Below are 20,985 nucleotides of genomic sequence, written 5' to 3'. Positions count from 1 at the left end.
TGGCAGACGAGTTAAGGGGCAGCGGTCTTAAGACCGCTGCTTCTTAACTCCTGTTTCCATCAAGCCTGAAGGCTCGCGCGGAAACAGGTGTATATGGCCCCATTCGGGCTGTGATAAATCAGCCCCAGAGTGTGGTTATGTTTCATTTTGATTTTTTGGGGTAATTATGCACTTAGCTAAAAGAACTTCTTTAAAATATATATATATCTTCTATGGACACTTCTGTTTTGAAAATAGCTTTCATAGTTGGTGAGTGAATCTTGCACATGAAATGCCATTTGCAGCATTAAAACACTTGGGTTTTTTAGATGTTACAGTCACAACGCTGTCTAGACAATTTCCTGATCATTCTAGCTTTTTTTTTTTTTTTTTTTGCATACCAAACTTTTTTTGTTCTTAAGGGACACAATGAGGTAATATTTTAGAAGAAACATTTTACACAATAGTAACCACATTTTGTATATACTAGAGCATTTTATTACTGCAGTATTGCTTCCTCAGAATTATCTGTTTAACCCCTAGAAAGTGGTTAAAAACATAGCTAAAGTCCGATCCAAATCAGTAATGGCCACTGAGTCAATATCAGTGGCAGCCTATGTGCAAGAGCTGATTTTATCTATGTGTTTAACCCCTTTTGCATGAGTATTAAAGTCATGATTCTGTTCAAGCAATAGGGTAATAATAAAATGATTTGGCAAATTACAGCATTCTATTATGTGTTCTTTATGTCCATTTAAAGGAACATAAAACCCCATTTTTTTTCTTTCTTGATTCACATACATCATACAATTTTAAACAACTTTCCAGTTTACTTCTATTATCAATGTTCTTTGTTTTCTTGTTATCCTTTGTTGAAAAGCAGGAATGTAAGTTCAGGAGTGTGCACGTGTCTGCAGTACTATATGGCAGCAGTTTTGCAACTGACCGAAGCAAATTCGATAATAGAAGTAAATAGGCACTAAAAATTGTATTCTCTATCTGAATCATAAAATAAAAAGGTTGGGTTTCATGTCCCTTTAAGTACTATGCTGTAAAAAATGCATTACTCTCTGTAGCTTTATTTAAAATCTTACTTACAATGCACTTTGTGTGGGTTTTGACAGGTAGATGGAGATATGGGCCCCTATTTAAGAAAGGTCTTGCGGACCTGATTCAACACTGCGGATCAGGTCCGCCAGACCTCGCTGAATACGGCGAGCCATACGCTCGCCGTATTCAGCATTGCACCAGCAGCTCACAAGAGCTGCTGGTGCAACACCGCCCCCTGCAGACTCGCAGCCAATCGGCCGCCAGCAGGGGGATGTCAATCAACCCGATCGTACTCGATCGGGTTGATTTCTGGCGATTGTTGTCCGCCTGCTCAGAGCAGGCGGACAGGGTTATGGAGCGGCGGTCTGAAGACTCGCCAGAAACACAGGCCCACAAGCTCCCTACGGAGCTTGTTAAATGGGCCCCATGGAGTAAGACAAAACTATCTTTTGTATTCAAATCAGGTAGTAATTTGTGTTTTACATTCCAAATGATAAATCTTATGATTAGCTAAAGATGTTGATACTAAAAGTCAAGGAAATTTAAAGGGACACTAAACCCAACATTTTTCTTTCATGATTCAGATAGAGCATGCAATTTTAAGCAACTTTCTAATTTACTCTAATTTTTGGTTCAGGAACTGGACAGCATTTATCCACCAATCAGCAAGGACAACCCAGGTTGTGAACCAAAAATGGGCCGGCATCTAAACTTACATTCTTGCTTTTTAAATAAAGATAGCAAGAGAATGAAGAAAAATTGATAATTGGAGTAAATTCGAAAGTTGCTTAAAATTGTATGCTCTTTCTGAATCATGAAACAAAACATTTGGATTAATTGTCCCTTTAAGTTGTTTCATTGATTAATACTATTCCATGTGCTTTTTTTTATTATACTATTTGTTTGCAAAAGAGTAACCCGAGTTAGCTCAAAATATCTGTGAAAATACAGACATTTTGAGTTGCAATTGTTTTCTAACTTTTCCAGTTTTGGAACTTTTCATTATTTGCTTTATAAATGAATAACAAAATTCAAAACAATGAGCGTCCATCTTATTTTGTAAAAGGAAATAATAATTAGTTCTAAAGCTAATTACTTGTCAATTTATTGTTTAAGGAAGAGAAAAAATGCTTTAAATGTGATTCAAGGATACCTTACAATGAATATAATAACACGGAGAGCCATACTATCGAAAATGTGGTGACTACATTCGATCCAAATCGACTTAATCTGTGGTGGCAATCAGAAAATGGTAGGTTGTTGTTTTGCTTAAAGGGAAAGAACACGCAGTTTTAAGACAATTTACTCCCATTATCAAATTTTGCACAATCTTTTTATATGCACACTTTCTGGGGAACAAGCTCACAGGGTATATGTATAGTAGTCTGTGATTGGCTGATATCTGTCACATGATACAGGGGGCCAGGAAATGGGAGAAAAAATTAATTTGCCACAAAAATATCTACTGCTTATTTAAAATTCAAAGTAGGTGCTATTGCATTGTCTTTTTACTATGCACTTGTTAATTATGCAATTCTAATGCATTTAGTGATCCTAAACAAAGTTCCTAACATTGAACTTTAAAATTCAGGAGACAAGGGGTCACAGGAAAGATTGCTCTTGAGCTTCTCTATTGCATAACTTCTGTTTCTACACAGCTGGAATCAGTCTAAGCTAACATGACTCTTGATATTTCTCATTCTCTTGGTAATTTTATGGTTTTGACTGGATTACAGGTTGTGCTGTCAGGACAGCATCATATCATTTATTAAACATGAGGATTCCTTTAGAGATCTGGGTGGAGGCGCTGTATAGTACGGAGCTTAGCTAAAGAAAGGAAACAATCTTGCAATGTCAATCTGGGATGTTATTCTATTGTATGTAAAACATTTATGTGAATAACAATCCCATAGACTTTATAGGTGGTTTTTAATTCTAAGATTTTTATTTTACTATGAATTCAGCAGGAGATAATAAATACCAGATTTAAATTTTTACATCACCCATAATATACCCAAAAATACTTCAAATTCCATTACTGTAGATGCTTTTACTAATTCATTGTTTTATAGAAAAGCCTTTTAATACAGTCAGAATTTTTTTCTCTCCTTAAATACCTTTTGCAATGTAACATTTTTATATAACAGTAAAGTATCCAATCGGAAGTTCTGTCTGCTCCTTATTGGTTAAGGGAAGTGGTCGGGCATAATAAGATGCAGCTGTTATTATTCTTCCTACAAAAACATTTATAAACTTGTTGAAGTGGATCATTACAAGGACATGAAACACTGAGATTGTAATATAAGATGTTTATGCTTTTGTATAAAAATTGTGCTTATCCCACACTGGCTAGAGAGGTTGATAAGAAAACAATGTCATTTAAATGTTTTTCAACATACTGTAAAATGCTTATACCAGCTACATTCTAGACAGAGATTGCTTAGAGCAGTGGACAAATTTATTTAACGGGATATGAAACCCAAAATTTGTATATCATGATTCAGATAGAGCAAAGTATTTTATAAAGAACTTTCTAATTAACTTCTTTGTTGATTTGGTTTCTTTTGTTGAAAAGCAGGGATGTAAGCTTAGGAGCCGGCCCATTTCTGGAGCAGTATATGGCAGCAGTTTTGCAAAAATATTATCCATTTGCAAGAGCACTAGATGGCAGCACTATTTCCTGCAATATAGTGCTCCAGATGCCTACCTAGGTATCTTTTCAACACAAAATATCATGGGAAATAAGCAAATTTGATAATAGAAGTAAATTGGAATCTTTTTTATTTTTTAAATGGTATGCTCTGTCTGAATCACAAAATATTTTTGGGGGGTTTCATATCCATTTGATGCTAGCCCTAACTGGCCATAACTAAGGGTGATAACTCACTAAAAGTTCCAAGTAGTTTTTTTAAAATAATTATTTAAACCTTTATTTTGTATGTTGGTCTTTTGCAATTTCAGCTAAAAACTGCACAGTGAGAAAAGCTTTGTAAATAAAATGCTGCAGCACAATAAATCAAACTCCCAGTGTGTGTGTGTGTGTGTGGGGGGGGGGGGGGTAAAGATTGGTAATAAATGTTTATTTTCAATTGCTCTCCCTAACTATTTGCTAAGGAGAAAAGAGAAATAGTCTTTGTTAATAGAGAGACAGATAAGATAATGTAATCTGCTTTCCCTGCAAGACCAGACTGTTTGAATGCATTGTGGTTTCAACTAGCAAAAACGGCTACACAAAAATACACCTAAAGCATCAATTCTCCTTACATTTTATATTCTGCAGCTGATATAACAAGGATTTGGAAACACAAAATGCAGTTTGAAACAACTTTCCAATTAATTTCTGTTATCCAAATTGCTTAATTATCTTGGTATCCTTTGTTGAAGGAGCACCAATGCACCACTGGCAGCTAGCTGAACACATTGGGTGAGCCAATAACATTACAATTATATTTGCAGCCACCAATCAGCAGCTCCTAAGTCTACCTAGGTATCCCTTTCAACAAATATCAAAAGAATAAAACAAAATAGATCATAGAAAAAATGGGAAAGATGTTTAAAACCACATGCTCTATCTGAATCATATTAAATATTTGGGTTTAATCTTCCTTTAAGGGAAAAACTATTTTACAGTAAACTGCCCCTTTAAGAATTCTTAAGCATTAGCTAGATAGTATAAATGCTCTGCAGCATACATTTTCCTTCCTTCAAGAGATTAGATGAATTGGGGCTGACTTTATTTTGAGAGAAGTTCTCTTTAAATGAATGAGAATAAAAACATCAACATAAGGCATGTGTAAACATGTGCAGCGCACAATATATTGTTCTGTACCTTAAAATGAATTAAATTCTTATTTCCACCACATATGGGAAACCAGTTTTTTTCTGCACACTAAATATTGTATAGCCCTTCTCTTACACACCAACTTCTTTATTTCCCAAGGACTGGAAAATGTCACCATTCAGTTAAATCTTGAAGCAGAATTCCATTTCACTCATCTCATCATGACCTTTAAGGTAAGGAATCCGTGACATCTTGCTAAAGATACAATTAGTGCCACTGTGAAGTACTGTTATAAATGGGGGCATTGTTATGGCCATGTAACCCTTTGTTGACCAATGATATGCTTAACAATATGGCACAACACAAGGGGTTAATTAAATCATGTATACATAAAAAATAATCTATGACTAAAAAGATCAATAGGTGTCAATAATAAGCATTATTACACAACAAAGTAGAACAATTTATTAGATCTTCTCTATCTGAGAACTAATGTCTTCATTTTTTTTTTTTTTTCTGTGCGTGTGTTTTACGCATTCTTTTGGCCGGGAAATATTTTATGGAAATTAAACATCTGCTCACTCATTGCTTTTATTTCTATTCCAAACAGATGTCTGTGAAGAACATATTTTATGTAATGTACAGGCACAGTTATGGTATTTAAATGTATAGGGAAGTTTAACAATGTCCACATTGTGCGTTAATATAGACAAACACTTTTCCGCTAACAGAAATATTCTTGGCAGATGTTTTTAACTGCCAGGCAGTTCCTATGTGTATGTTTGTTATAGGAAAATGCTAAATGTTTATATTGTTCTTTATAAATACAAACTTGTCTCCCTAGACTTTCCGTCCAGCTGCAATGTTAATTGAAAGATCATCAGATTTTGGTAAAACATGGAAAGTCTACAGATATTTTGCTTATGATTGTGAATCCTCCTTTCCTGGGATTTCATTTGGGCCAATGAAGAAAGTAGATGACATCATCTGTGATTCCCGCTATTCAGATATTGAACCCTCTACAGAAGGAGAGGTACATCAGTTTTTACTTTTCAATTTCATTTAAATTTTTTTTTTTTTAATGATAATTATGTTAATTCTTTAGAGCATTTAATTGTTAAATTTGTGTTGCTTTCTATCTGTTTAATGCTCCTAGTGGGACATGGGTATTTAACCAATCAAAATGACAGCTGCCATGTCCTGCTCATGAACGGAATGGGAGTGTGCCTGATACTCCCCTTTAATTATATGTTTAACCCCTTTAAGCACTGTTATAATAAAAAATGTCTAATGAACCAGAGATTTTATGATTACATGTTATGTCCTTTTAAGCTTCAGATCTTTTTCAAAAGTATTTTTCATATTATTATTTTTTATTATTTCTTCTTGTGCCTTAGGTTATTTTCCGTGTTTTAGACCCAGCTTTTCGTATTGAAGACCCATATAGTCCAAGGATTAAAAGTAAGAAGAAAAAACCCTATTGGTTTTTAATAATTCTTAATTCACAGTGAATTTATTTTACCAAAGTAATTTTTCCCCACGATGGCTTCCCTGACCCTGCCCTCAAAATGCTGGTGGGCCTGTAACAAGTCCCTCCCCGCCATTATTACTTCCTGGGGATGCCACTGCTCTGTAACCAAGAGCAAGCCTCAGTTTTAAGTATTTTATATTTTATTAAATGTTTACAAAAAAAAAAGAAATGTTACAAAAACACACATATTGAGATTCACATGAGGTGAAGTATGAAACAATTTGATTCTAATCCTACTTTAAACTTACATTTTTATATATGGGATTGTCCTGAGAAATTGAAAGCGATTACCCAGAATTAAGTCAATATGAAAATCACATAAATTGTTTCAAACTGAATAAACGCTTGTCTTTTTTGTTAGCTGTTTGTCATTGTCCTTCTTGAAAGTAAATAAGAGCTTAAAGGGACATGAAACCCCAAATTGTTCTACCATGATTCAGATAGAGCATGTAATTTTAAACAACTTTCCAATTTACTTATATTATCACATTTTCTTCGTTCTATTGGTATCTTTTGTTGAGAAGCAGACAGGTAAGCTTTGTGTGCATATGTCTGGAGTATTATATGTCAGCAGTATTGCAAGAATGTTATCTATATGCAAGAGCACTATTTCCTGCCAGGTAGTAATCCAGACAACTATCTAAGTATCTCTTCAACAAAGAATACCAATGGAACAAAGCAAATTTGATAACAGAAGTAAATTGGAAACATTTTTTAAAATGGTATGATATGTCTGAATCACAGAAGAAAATGTTTGGGTTTCATATCCTTTAAAATATTATAAGAGTCAAGATATTATTAGTCAGACACTAATACAAAATTAAAATGATCTATTTCTGAGTATATGTATGCTGATATTATTTATTACTGTTAGATATGTAGGTGTCTAGCACTATAATTGCCTTGTAATTCAGAGCAGCTATTTTAACAAAAAACATATAAAATATATAATTTACATGGCCTCTTCTCTTTGACTATAGAGTGTTTGCAATGGTTATTTTCTAGTAAAAAGTATATGTTTCTGTTTAAAGGCATGTTGAGAATTACAAACCTGAGAATCAAGTTCTTGAAGCTACATACTTTGGGAGACAATTTGCTGGATTCCAGAGTGGAAATAAAAGAAAAATATTATTACGCCATTTATGATATGGTGGTCCGGGGTAACTGTTTCTGCTATGGACATGCTAGCGAATGTGCCCCAGTGAGAGGCTATTCGGATAATGTGGATGGAATGGTAATTATACTTTTTAACTGTACAAGTATGAAATCTTATAAAAGTTAGTTCCAAAATTACTTTAGTTCATAGTTTCCATAATTGTGATTATTAAAATAGTAGAGTTTCTGAGATAAAGGGGTCAATTTATCATTGGCTTTCGCCCCCTACAACTGCAGGTTCTCACAAGAGAACCTGCAGTCCGTATTTAACAAGCAGCGGTCATAAGATCGCTGCTTCCCTAACCTTTTGCCACCTCTTAGGTGGCAAATTTCAATCTCCCGGGTCTCGTCCGTCCCGGTAGATTGACAGTTCCTGCCCGCGCAAGATTAGCTGTGCTCGGGCAGGGGGCGGGGTTGCACAAGATATATAAAAATCTCAAGGTGTTTACTGCCCCTTTAAGAAGACAGCAGTTGTGGTTGTGTAAGGCGTTCAGGGCTTCTGAAGAGGAGCTGTGCACTCATAACTTTTTTTTTGTGTTCTTGCAAGAGGTTATTATTTGGAGTCCTGGGAAGCTAAAAAAGAAGTTCAACATTAAAATTAATAAAGCAAAGGCTGCATCAGGGCAGACAATTGTTATAAATAAATTCAAAATACACTTCTGAAGAGACTTATAATTTATCCCACGTTTCCTGGATTGAATGAATATATTAACAAGAGAGTTGTCCCCCCTTAGCATGTTACGAATGCCGAGCTAACGTTTGTGTGCAAGCGATAAGGGGTTCATCACTGTTGTTAGCGCTTGTTGGGTTTACCGCTAGTTTTACGAGTTGAGTGCAATCGTGATTTGCGCTAGAATGATGTGTATGTCTATATATGTATACATATATTAACAGAAATATAAATATATATATATATAGAGAGAGAGAGAGAGAGAGGCATAAATACATATGTACACATATATAGAAGTTATTTGGAGCCCTTTGCAGTTAAGTAGATGAAAGCATTTAAAAACATATTTATTCTATATTCATGTTTAATAAAGTGTTATAGTGTTTTTTTTACATATTTATATTTCACATTCCAATGTTCTGCACATAGCAGAATATGTTCTATATATTTATAAATAGTTATTCATATATATATATAGGAATAACTATATTTACAAAATTGCCTTGTAAAGGTTTGATCTCACATCTTATAGGAAACAGTGATTTATAGCTCAAAATAAGTAGCACTCATTTGAGCCATCTTGCTGTCTCGTGTCCCATTAATGTCATATTATTGTCTGTATTATTATATAGTTCACCGGCTAGTTTTGTTATTCAGTTTGATATGGTATGCTGGAATGCCTGTCAATTTGCTAGCTGCATTACTCAGTGTATGCTGAGCATTTATAGCAGTGCTGCTGTATGTTCCTTTACACTAACAAATAATCATTTCTGCTCACAGCTATTAATAAATAAATAAATAGTGTTTTTTTTGTTTGTTTGTTTTTTAATCACCTCCTCAACATTTATGAGGTCATAAATGAAGACCTGGGAATTCTGGTTACCTTATTTAAAGTGTCTCATTTCATTACAATATTGAAATTATGTTTGATTATTTACAATGACAAAACATTTTTTTTATTATTTTAATCAATGCTTGATTTTAAGGTGCACGGTCGCTGCGTCTGTACACATAACACAAAAGGTCTGAACTGCGAGCAATGTCAGGACTTCTATCATGATTTACCTTGGAGACCAGCTGAAGGTCGCAGCAGTAACGCTTGTAAAAGTACGTTCTCAGATAATAAATCTTCCTGTTGACAAGTCTGTGGATTCACTATACTTTATATGTAGCTCTGAATAATGGAATCAACCTTTTTTTTCTTCAAACTACACAAAAGAGCAACCTAAGCAGATATGACATTTATTCACTTAAAGGGACACTAGATTTTACGTTGCATAAATGTTTTGTAGATGATCCATTTATACAGCCTATACAGCTTTTTTTTTTTTTTTTAAAGTATAGTTTTGCTTATTTTTAAATAACACTAAGCTGATTTTCAGACTCCTAACCAAGCCCCAAAGTTTTACGAGAATACCAAGGTATACCTACTCCAGCTTGCTCCTGTTTGTGTAAAGAGTCTTTTCATATGCAGAAAAAGGGGAAGGGGGGGTGTCTTAATATTTCCCACCTGCATTGGGTGTTCAAGCTAATCCTTTTAACAGAGCTAAACTGGGAGCTTCTAAGTAAGTTTTTAAACGGTTTTATACTGTATTTTTATATCAGTATCTATTTATTCTTTATAGTAGTGTCTATTACATGAAGTTACATGCAAATTGGTGTATACTGTCTCTTTAATCACAGTATCTCCGAATACAGATTGAGCCAAAGCTCTCATAAAGCAGGTAGAAAGCAGTTGGGATGGGGAAAAAGTTTCACTTTTTTGACTCACACAAACGTAGATTTGTACTATAAAATAGGCTGTTTTAAACATTATTACTAAAAATTAAACCCAAATGCAAAGTTTAATTAAGTGCAGTAAAAAAACTGTTTAGTGTATTTTATCTCTGCAAAATGGGATTCCCCACCCCCACTCCTCTCAGAGAGGCCATCTTGCATACTAACATATCCTTATACTAAAACATGCAAATAAACTCTGCCCTGATCTAAGCAATCACTATACAGCATCTGACCTCTAACTGGGTACAGTAAAGCAGATCAAGTATAGGATATATATGATAGCAGTGTTGCAAGAATGTTATTCATTTGCAAGAACACTAGAGGGCAGCACTATTTCCTGCTATGTAGTGCTCCAGATGCCTACCTAGGTATTTCTTTAACACAGAATATCATGGGGACGAAAGCAAATGTAAAAGTAGAAGTAAACTGGAAACTTATTACAAATTGTGTGCTCTGTGTGAATTACAAAAGAAAACTTTTGCGTTTCATATGCCTTTAATACAAGTCAGTGCATGTCAAGTACAATTGCCTTGCCCTTCCATTTAAGACAGTAACGCCAACTGACCAAAAATGACTTGATTTATATCTTTCTCATGCATTTTTATTAATGCTTCTATTTCTGTATTTTTTGTAGAATGTAATTGTAATGAACACTCTGTTCAGTGCCATTTTGACATGGCGGTTTATATGTCTACTGGGAATACCAGTGGTGGAGTGTGTGACGACTGCAAACACAACACGATGGGGCGGAACTGTGAACAGTGCAAATCATTTTTCTACCAGCATCCAGATAAGGATATCCGTGATCCGAATATCTGTCAGCGTACGTAAATCATTCTGCATTTACTTTGTTAGCTTCACTGGCAAATATCCATGATTATATAGCTAGAGGCAGCAATTGTACAAGTTGTCTTTGTGCTAGAAAAGAAGTATTTATTGAAACAGAAAAATGTCTGTGTCCTTAAAAGGAACTTATTTTAGCCACCAGCCTTCTCTTATTTCTGTTTGTGTATAGCATAGGCACAGTGGCATATTTAGGTTTAGTGCTGCCCTAGGCACTAAAAATTCTGCTGCCCCAACCACCCCCAGGGTCTAGGCCTTTTTTGGCTATAACATTTTTTGGTGAGGGTGTAACGTGACTTTTTTTTTTTTTTCCATGGCATTTCCAAAGTAAATGTTCATGTTCAAGTGGGTGTGTGTAAATGTGCATATGTGTGTATATGTTGAGTTTGTGTTTATGGTGTGTGTTTGTATGTAGTGCAGTGTGTGTAGTAGCAAAAAAGTGCCGCCTTAGGCAAGTGCCTTTGTTTGCCTAGGCCAAAATATACCTCTGCCTAGACATAGTTATTGACAAGTGCTAATGTGTTTTTTGCTTGTCTTTTTTTCAGAGCACTGAATGTGTTTTTTGAGATACCCTATAAAATAAAACAATATCGCCTTGCGCTAGGATATACACAAAAAACAATCCTAGGATATTTGAGATACCCTACACTGTTTTGTATAGTGTAAAGTTGTTGTAATGTCTCTCAAATTAAATGTATTTATTCATTGCTTTTTTAGCTTGTAATTGTGACCCAGCTGGTTCCCAGAATGGCGGCATATGTGACAGATATACAGATTTCTCCGTGGGCCTCATTGCCGGACAGTGCCGCTGCAAGGAGAATGTTGAAGGAGAACGCTGTGATCTTTGTAAAGAAGGATACTATGAATTGAATGCAGAAGATCCGGATGGGTGTCAGCGTATGTGCTCTCTGCGCTCTTTTCATATATTAAAATAACATTTGTATTTCCTAAACTATACAGAAATAGGGATGCCCCAACAGTCCTCCACAAAAAAATATTGGACAATTTGTTGGTGAAAAGGACTACCTTAGACCCCATTCTTAAACACACCATGTATATTTTTTCACAACTGAGCAGTCATTCATCCCTTGGCTGCCAATAACATACAAGTCAATACTTTTACCTATTTAACTGCCAGTAAAACACTTAAACAGATGTAATCTGATCCCCTTGACTGCCCTCACTTATTTCTGTAATGTGATGAGGCCTTTTACATTTAGCTAATACACAGGGACCTTTAAAAAAAAAAAAGCAAAAAAAAACCAAGCATTTAAATGTTTAGTATTTTTGTTAAGATTTTACTAGACAGCCTGCTAAAGTACTGGACACCTGGAAACCCTATAAGAAATGGATATCTGTTTTCTTTTTCCATTACAGCATGTGGATGCAATACTTTAGGAACTATTCCTGGGGGCAATCCTTGTGACTCACAAGATGGAAGCTGCTATTGCAAACGATATGTAACTGGAAGAAAATGTGATCAGTGCATGGTAATGATTAGATTTGTCTATGTTATACCTGTACTTCAGATGGTGTTTAGAACAAATTGGTGATGATTCTTTTTTTAAATGATTTGGTAACTCAGCAATGCACTTTTAGGAGTAGAGGAATAAAGCAAGGGGATTAAAACAAATAACAAAATGAAAGACTAAATTCTAAATGTGGTTTCAGAACTATAAACACTCTAAGAATGTAAAAATGGTGAATTGCTCAGGCAGACTTAATGTTCTCGCATGAAACTTTAAAGGGATATTATACTGTAAAATTGGTGTTGAATGTTAATATAAAATTGAATTGTTATACCAGCAGCAGAGTTTTAAAATGTATGGTAAATTGACCCTTTGTGTTTATTTTTGTATATGAAATAGCCATTTATGTTCATTAAAACAACAAACCAATCAATGGGCTGTGCTTACATGGATAGCAGATCTCATTGTCTTCTCTTGCTCACTCACACACACACATCATCTATCTATTTATACACAAAATCCTCCTTATCGTGTATTTTACTGTATACTTACAGACCAATGCTTACAGAGAAAAATTGAAACTAATAACTTTAGTACCTTTCTGTCCCACCCCCACTGGAAGTGTAATTTCTTCTAAACCTTGTTGTTTACATATCTTTTCTATAACCAGTACCTTTTTAAGTGGTGACATTTTCAGTATAGGTGGGGATATAATGGGCAAAAGAAGCTCTTTTGAATGACAAAATAAAGCTAAATTTGCTATTTGTAAAACCTTCAATACACTCCAGACGATACAATGGATCATTGGGAACATATTAAAGGGGATACAACATTAAAAAAATCACAGTACTGTTATTTCTTCAAGTCAACAAAATTTATGTCTACTCAGGAGAGTTTAAATGATCCTACAAAATGTATGTCTACTCAGGAGAGTTTAAATGATCCTACATGCATTTAATAAAGAGTGATAAAATCCATATAGTGTCAATAGAGATGTGCATTTGGCAGTTTTGTTCTCTGCTGAATGCGGAAGCAAGAGGCTGCTTCGGTATTTGGCTCTTTTCGGAGCCGAATATCCTTTTGTGCAAGTGAAGCACAATAAGATCTGTGCAAATCCTGATCTTAGTGTCTTTTACTTGCACAAGAGGATATTTGGCTCTGAAAAGAGCCAAATACCGGAAGCAGCCTCCTACTTCTGAATTCGGCATAGAATGAAACTGCCGAATGCACAGCTCTATTACTATATGGATTTTATCACTCTTTATTAAATACATGTAGGATCATTCAGCAGAGAACGAAACTGCTGAATGCTGTAATGTGAGCATGATGTTGGTTTTATATCCTTGCTCTAAAAGTGGCATTATTTTTTTATTCCTTGTCAATTAAAATGGGATGTCTTAAAATATCTTAACATTTTTGTTTGCTTTTTTGTTTTTTTAATAATGGATGCACCTTTCATACAAAAAAATCATTTTTTTTATGCTTGTGGCTGTTTATCCTTATGGGAGCTGTACTTATCATCCATTTTGTTATTCAAAAGCTTGCGGCCCACGTGAGATGATCTAATACTTCTCGCCAGTATGAAGACACCACTAAAAAAATGTTAGAAACACAAATTTTAACTTGAAAGATATTTATCTCATTATGCAGGTACTTGATGTGAAGGAAAGACACCTACATTACAATATAAGTTCTAAAAAACAGATTTTCTTTCCATGCCACCATTGAGCTTTTGAATCTCAGGCCCTGATATTAGTCCTTATGTATCAGTTGTGCAGAAACTTCAATTGCTTGTTAGTTACAATATCAACTTAAAGGAGATGTAACCCAAAATTGTTCTTTCGTCAGCCAAATAGAGAATACAATTTTAAGCAACTTTTCAATTTACTTCTATTGTCTAATTTGCTTCTTTCTCTTGGTATCCTTTGTTGAAGAAGCAGTAATGGACTACTGGGAGCTAGCTGAAAGTATTGGGTTAGCCAATAACATTGCGGCATATAGGTGCAGCCACCAACAGCTCCTAAGCCTACCTAGGTATTCTTTTCAACATAGAATACCAAGAAAATGAAACAAATTAGATAGTAGAAGAAAATGAGTAAGTTGTTTGAAATTACATGCTCTATCTGAATCATGAAATAAAAAATGGGTTTATGTCCCTTTAAACAGGATGATCTTGTATGTATAAAAATAAACTTGATAAAAGTGTTTTAAGGTGTATGTCCCTTTAAGCTTGCTCGTTTTCTGGGTAGTAGAGATTTGTAAGGTTAATCAGTAATGACTGTTAGCAGCTTATCACTAAAAAAAAATAAAAATGAATGACATTGATTAACCCAAGGTAACATTAATACATTTAAATGTAGCAGTGTGATTGCTGGAAATAACAGCAGGCTCAGTTAGACATAATGAAGTTTATTGCCCATTTAATTGTTCAGACGTACGTTACAATTAATTGCATTGCATTTTGTTTTGCAGTCTGAATTCTGGGGTCTGAGCAATGATTTGGATGGCTGCAGGGCTTGTGACTGTGACCGTGGGGGATCATTGAACAATAAGTAAGCTGAACTTACATTTCTGCTTGTGTAATCATTCACTCCTAACACACAAACAGATGAGCAGAGTAAAACATTTTGGTTGGCTTAAAACTCTTAAACAATACAATCAGTAGAGTATGAAACTGGTATCTGAGTGACTCACAATACCACAAATCATTTTATGTGCATGAAGCAGGCACATGTGTTACAGTGATACTGCTAGGAGTGCCTGGTGTACTGTCCAGTATTCAACCAAACAGTTTAGTATTTTAACAGTAAAATATGTGCAATAAGCAACTCAATACAGTACAATTGAATAATTAGAAAACACACAATAAAAAGACAATACAATAGCAATTGCTTTTAATTTAAAATGAGCAGTACAGTATTTTCTGTTAAATTTCAAAGTTAATCAAATTTTCCCTGTGACAGATATTAGCCAATCACAAAATCCAAATGCGTATATACTGTGTACTTTTGCACATGCTCAGTATGAGCTGGAGACTCAGAAAGGGTGCATATAAAAAGATTGTGAACATTTAGATGATAAAAGTATATTGAAAAGTTGTTTTATTAATTTGAATTCTTTATCTGATCTTTTAATGTCACCAGAGTCGCAGCTACATTTTAAAAGTTCTCCTATACATTAGAAATATAGTGACAGAAAGATGCAACACTATATGTTGCAGGAGGGTAAAAAAGGATGAAGAAATCCCTGTTTTATGCGTCACTAGCATTTAATGGGGAAGGGAGGTAAACAGTGCTTTGTGTCTGCCTCTGCCACTCAAGGAGGAATTAAATTGCGCACATGTGTATATTGCTGGCAGACAAAAAGGTAACATCTTATGTTTTACTGGCATCCAAGGAGATAAAATCACTGTTTAGTTGTAAAACATATATATGGGTTTATAGTGGGACCTAAAATAGAGGCCATTGTTTGACCCCATTTAGCACCCATGCTCAGTCACTTGCTGGTTGTCCAGTATAATGATAATGATCATTTTAGCACACAGCTAAACTATTACCATGGTCATGGCTATATTTACATTGTATATTAATTATATATTATATTAATTAATTGTCCTGTTTTATACAAATTGCAGTTGCTCACCAGAATCCGGCCAGTGTGAATGTAGAGCACACATGATTGGTCGTCAGTGCAATGAAGTGGAATCTGGCTTTTATTTTATTGTATTAGATCATTACACCTATGAAGCAGAAGAAGCTAATTTTGGTCCTGTGAGTATCTGACTACTAAATATCTCAGGAATTTCCATATTATATTTTATACTATTTCATTTCTAAACTATATTATTTTTTTAACAGGATGTAAGACTTGTTCAGAGACCAAACCCCCATGACCGCACACCTTCCTGGACTGGAATTGGCTTTGCCAGGGTCCCAGAAGGTGCATACTTGGAATTTTACATCAATAACATCCCCCATTCAATGGAGTATGATCTTTTGATACGCTACGAACCTCAAGTGAGTCAACCAAGGCATACAATAGTTGGCTTATTTGGTTTCTGGTTTATTTTACTTCATATTTTCTCTGTCTAAATATAAAATAATAAATTAATTTTTGATGAATATAGTGTTTGTAATGTGTAACAAACTGTTTTTCTGTATATTGCTGTTTAAATGTACATCTTTCCTTTATCAGCTGCCAGAACAATGGGAAGAGGCAGTTGTAACTGTTGTACGCCCTGGCAAGATTCCCACAAGCAGCCGATGCGGCAACACAATCCCTAATGATGATAATCAGCTGGTCTCGCTGCCTCCTGGCTCTCGGTTAGTAGGAAAACATTCTGAAGTTGGTACTTGACTACATATCTTATGATATTTAAAGGGACATTAAACATATAATTTAATTATCAATAGAATGTTTCATTATGCACAGTAAACTTAAACTTTGTAGTGTTCTTTCATTTGTTCTTTTGCTTGCTTTTCCTGTAATTTATTTCTGAAAACTGTGATTTTTACACTGCCACAGAGAGGCTGGAGTGCCTCTTGCAGGATCCATGACTCTCATTTTGCAATATTATACAGCGTGTTTGCTTGATCAGTATAGAAGTGCATGTTCCTAAATTAGCACAGCAAAGAAGTGTGTCCTTGGACTGCAAAACAATGCAGGTTATACTATAAAATTACAGTTTAAATGTTTTTAAAACATGTATTCAATATGCAGATCTTTTGCAATGCAGTGCTTTACTTATAATATACCAGTCTTTAACAACTACAGTCTTCAAATACCCCTAAGAGGCTAGATTTTCCTAATATCTGAACTACAGCACAGGGGAAATAATCATCTGATCAGTAACCATGGTTACTAACCTGCTGTCACCCACCAGCTGATTATTTCACCTGTGCACTAGTTAAGATATCATGAAAATCTGGTCTGTTAGGGTACTTGAGGACTGGAATTGAGAAACACTAATATATAGAAGTATAAAAATGACACTGGCGGTGGGAGCCACAACCAAAGGGCAAAAGACATTTATCTGCCTTTATATAATAAGGGAGCACTGATCGTACTCCCCTTAGCATGTAAGCCTACGAGCCTAGATGCTTTGTTGATCACCTTCATGAGAGCTGATTTACTTCAGTGAAACTCCTGGCAGGTAAGGATGGGCGAATGTTTGTTTCTAAAAAATCGAAATTTAAAAGGAATTTTCATACATTCGTTCGTTAGAATCGAATTTCAAATGTTTTTATATAACATTCTAACATTCTATTTTCGAATTTTAATTTTTTAATTTTTCAATAACATTTGAAAATATTTGTTCGATAAATATAGAATGTTTAGCTATGTATTTTATATCACATTTAATTTCAAAATGTAACATTCGAATTCGAAATAGTATTTCTAGTTTACAACTGTGTTTTATAAATGTACTAGGTGATAAGCCTGCCCAGAGGGCAGTCTATGTTTAAAAACTGCAACCCCAAAATCTAAAGTTACAACAAAAAAACTAAAATTACAGAAACAAATAAACAAAGGTATCCAAAATAAAAAATGTAAACCTAAACTAATACCCCTATAAAAATAACCCCCTCCAAAATAAAAACACCCCCTAATCTAATACTAAACTACCAATAGCCCTTAAAAGGGCATTTTGTAGGGCATTGCCCTAAGTTAAACAGCTCTTTTACCTCTGAAAAATACTAAATCCCCCCTAACAGTAAAACCCCCCACCCACTAAACACTAAAAAAAAACTAAAGTACCCAGTGCCCCTAAATGGGCATTTGTATGGGTATTCAGCTCTTTTACTGCCCTTAAAAGGGCAATCAGCTCTTTTTCAATTGCTCAAATCCCTAATCTTAAAAAAAAAAAAACACCCTAACACTAAGCCCCAAATAGGTACTCACGGTTCCTGAAGTCCGGCGGAGAAGGTCTTCTTCCAGACGTAAACATCATCTTCTATCTTCATCCGGAGTGAAGGCGGCATGGAGCAGAGGTGCAGAGCTGTGTTCCCTGATGCCTGGATCCTCGGAGGCGGTCCTCAATGGGGGCGGCCCTTGGTGGCGATCATCGGCGGCGGCGTTCCTCGGCGGCACGGAGGCTCCACTTCATCCAATGTCCGTCATAGACTGAAGATTTAATGCAAGGTACCGCAATCAATTTGGGGTACCTTGCATTCCTAGTGGCTGAAATTTTGAAATCAGCCAATAGGATTAGAGCTACTAAAATCCTATTGGCTGATTTCAAAATATCAGCCAATAGGAATGCAAGATACCCCACTAAATATGGGATACCTTGCATTCAATCTTTAGTGTGTGGCGGACAATCACATGAAGAGGAGCTTCCACGCCGCTGAGGATCGCCAAATCTGAGAAGACTGCTCCACACCTCCGTTCTGCGCCGCTTTCGCTGTGGATGAAGATAGAAGATGATGGACCCGCCTGGAAGAAGACCTTCTCCGCCAGACTTTAGGAACCGTGAGTACCTATTTGGGGTTTAGTGTTAGGGTTTTTTTGTTTTTTTTTTTAAGATTAGGGATTTGGGCAATTGAAAAAGAGCTGAATGCCCTTTTTTAGGGCAGTAAAAGAGCTGAATACCCATACAAATGTCCCTTTAGGGGCAATGGGTAGTTGTTTTTTTTTTTTTAGTGTTAGGTTTTTTATTTTGGGTGGTTTGGTGGGTGGGGGTTTTACTGTTAGGGGGGACTTGGTTTATTTTAAATGTAAAAGAGCTGATTTCTTTAGGGCAATGCCCTACAAAATGCCCTTTTAAGGGCTATTCGTAGTTTATTCTTAGATTAGGGGGTGTTTTTATTTTGGGGGGCTTTTTTAGACTTTTTTATTTTCTGTAATTTTAGATTAGTTTAAGCTTAGTTTTCTTTATTTTTAAAGTAATGTTAGGTTTTTTTATTTTAATTGTAATTTAGGATCATTTTAATTTATGTAATGGGGTTAATTTAGGGGGTGTTAGGTTAGGGGGCTTTAGTGATTAGTTATTTGGGTTGTGGGGTTTGGTGGTTTAGGGGTTAATAGATTTATTATATTAATTGCGATGTGAATTAATGGCAGTTTAGGGGTTAATAGATTTATTAGGTTAATTAGCAATGTGGGTTAATAGGTTTTTTCTTAATACTTATTGCGGGCGGTTAGGTTTTTTTCTTAATACTTATTGCAGGCGGTTAGTTTTTTTTTTTAATACTTACTGCAGGCGGTTAGGTGTTTTTTTGTAATGCTCCGTTTGCCTTCGCTGCATCCCGGTGGATTCCGAAAATGGCAGGGTGGTCACCCTGCCATTTCACCCTGCCATTTTGGGAATCCACCGGGATGCAGCTTTGCTTACTTATTGCGGGCGGTTAGTTGTTTTTTTGTGTGTAATGCTCCGTTTGCCTTTGCTGCATTCCGGTGGATTCCGAAAATGGCAGGGTGATTCTGAAAATGGCAGGGTAGTGAAAGAATCCAATTTTGGAATCCACCTGGATGCAGAATTCTTTTGGCTGCCTCATGCTGCCAACATTCCATTGAGGATGCGTGCACAACTGGCGACCGCGACGGACGCGTTACAAACGCAATTAGTATAGATAATGTAACATTCGTGTTAACAATCAAATTCGAGCATAAACACATTCGCCCTTCCCTAATGGCAGGGCCTTCTATTCCTTTGTCTCCCATAATTGTTACCTTGCATATTAGACCCATGTTTTTTTAGTGCTGCGGAATCTGTTGGAGCTCTACAAATAACTGATAATAATAATAATACTCCATTACCATATGAAGGCAGAGCCAATACAGGCAACGTCACTGCCTGTATCGGATAATGGCATAGGTGTAGGGATGGGATTAAAGCGGGTGAGAGGTGATCGAGGCGGGTGGGCAGTGATAGTGGATGGTGAGAGGGATAAGATTTGTCTTATGACTGCAGTAGTTATGGGTAAATAATTTAACTGAGAAACCCAAAGTTAGCGAAAAAGTGAACAATTTTTTTCATGATTGTATTTGGTGGCTAAATAGTGGCATCAAAAAAACCTAAATGGGGCTAAATCAATACCGAAAAAAAAATAAGTTATATGTCTGTCTAAACGGAGCAATAGCAAAAATGCTAGAAAATATCCAGCAAAGGGGTTATAGTGACCTTTTTCATTACTTTGAATGCTGATAGTTGATTTGATATAACTAAGTATAATAACATTGTATTGTTTTTTTACAAGCAATAGGTTACAACTGATACTTTTTTTTAAATTGTCCATATAACAATATGCATTTACTTACCTTTTACAGGTATGTTGTTCTTCCTCGATCAATATGCTTTGAGAAGGGTCTTAATTATACTATACGTTTGGAGCTGCCACGTTACTCTATCAATTCGAATGTGGATAACCCGTATACCCTAATAGATTCTGTAAGTATTATTTAAGCATTTATACAAGTAATCATGTGCCAAGCCCTTAGAAAATGTATTTTTCTATTTGAGGAAGATTCTAGTAAACATCTCTTTATATATAACAATTACTGTTCAGCACCCTTTGACTCCATAGTTATGCAAAAAAAACAACAACATATATTCAAGAGTTAAACCACAAAAATCTTTTGGTTCAGTCGTTAGTGTGATTAGTGAGTATGAGTGTGCAAATCATAGTTATCCAGCAGCTCTGCAAAGAACAGATGTGGTGTGTGGTTGAGGTGCATTTTTACATATACTGTATATGTGGTAACAGCTGTAGATACATTCATCTTAGGC

General features: G+C 35.4%; 1 protein-coding gene across 2 annotated transcripts in view; it reads left to right on the top strand.

The window, feature by feature from the left end:
- LAMB1 (laminin subunit beta 1) overlaps nt 1-20,985 on the top strand; it is a 77,834-nt gene that overhangs the window by 10,443 nt on the left and 46,406 nt on the right. For both annotated transcript variants that reach the window (XM_053716583.1, XM_053716584.1), the window contains exons 4-17: nt 2,146-2,281; nt 4,970-5,043; nt 5,655-5,843; nt 6,208-6,271; nt 7,373-7,575; nt 9,153-9,273; nt 10,580-10,768; nt 11,506-11,685; nt 12,166-12,278; nt 14,730-14,809; nt 15,892-16,027; nt 16,115-16,273; nt 16,452-16,579; nt 20,526-20,646. In XM_053716583.1, the coding sequence (XP_053572558.1) occupies nt 2,146-2,281; nt 4,970-5,043; nt 5,655-5,843; nt 6,208-6,271; nt 7,373-7,575; nt 9,153-9,273; nt 10,580-10,768; nt 11,506-11,685; nt 12,166-12,278; nt 14,730-14,809; nt 15,892-16,027; nt 16,115-16,273; nt 16,452-16,579; nt 20,526-20,646 (1,893 nt within the window). The remainder of the gene's footprint in view (nt 1-2,145; nt 2,282-4,969; nt 5,044-5,654; nt 5,844-6,207; nt 6,272-7,372; nt 7,576-9,152; nt 9,274-10,579; nt 10,769-11,505; nt 11,686-12,165; nt 12,279-14,729; nt 14,810-15,891; nt 16,028-16,114; nt 16,274-16,451; nt 16,580-20,525; nt 20,647-20,985) is intronic.

This window comes from Bombina bombina, chromosome 6, assembly GCF_027579735.1.
Source record: "Bombina bombina isolate aBomBom1 chromosome 6, aBomBom1.pri, whole genome shotgun sequence".
Classification (NCBI taxonomy): domain Eukaryota; kingdom Metazoa; phylum Chordata; class Amphibia; order Anura; family Bombinatoridae; genus Bombina; species Bombina bombina.
This window is presented reverse-complemented; position numbering and strand designations above follow the sequence as displayed.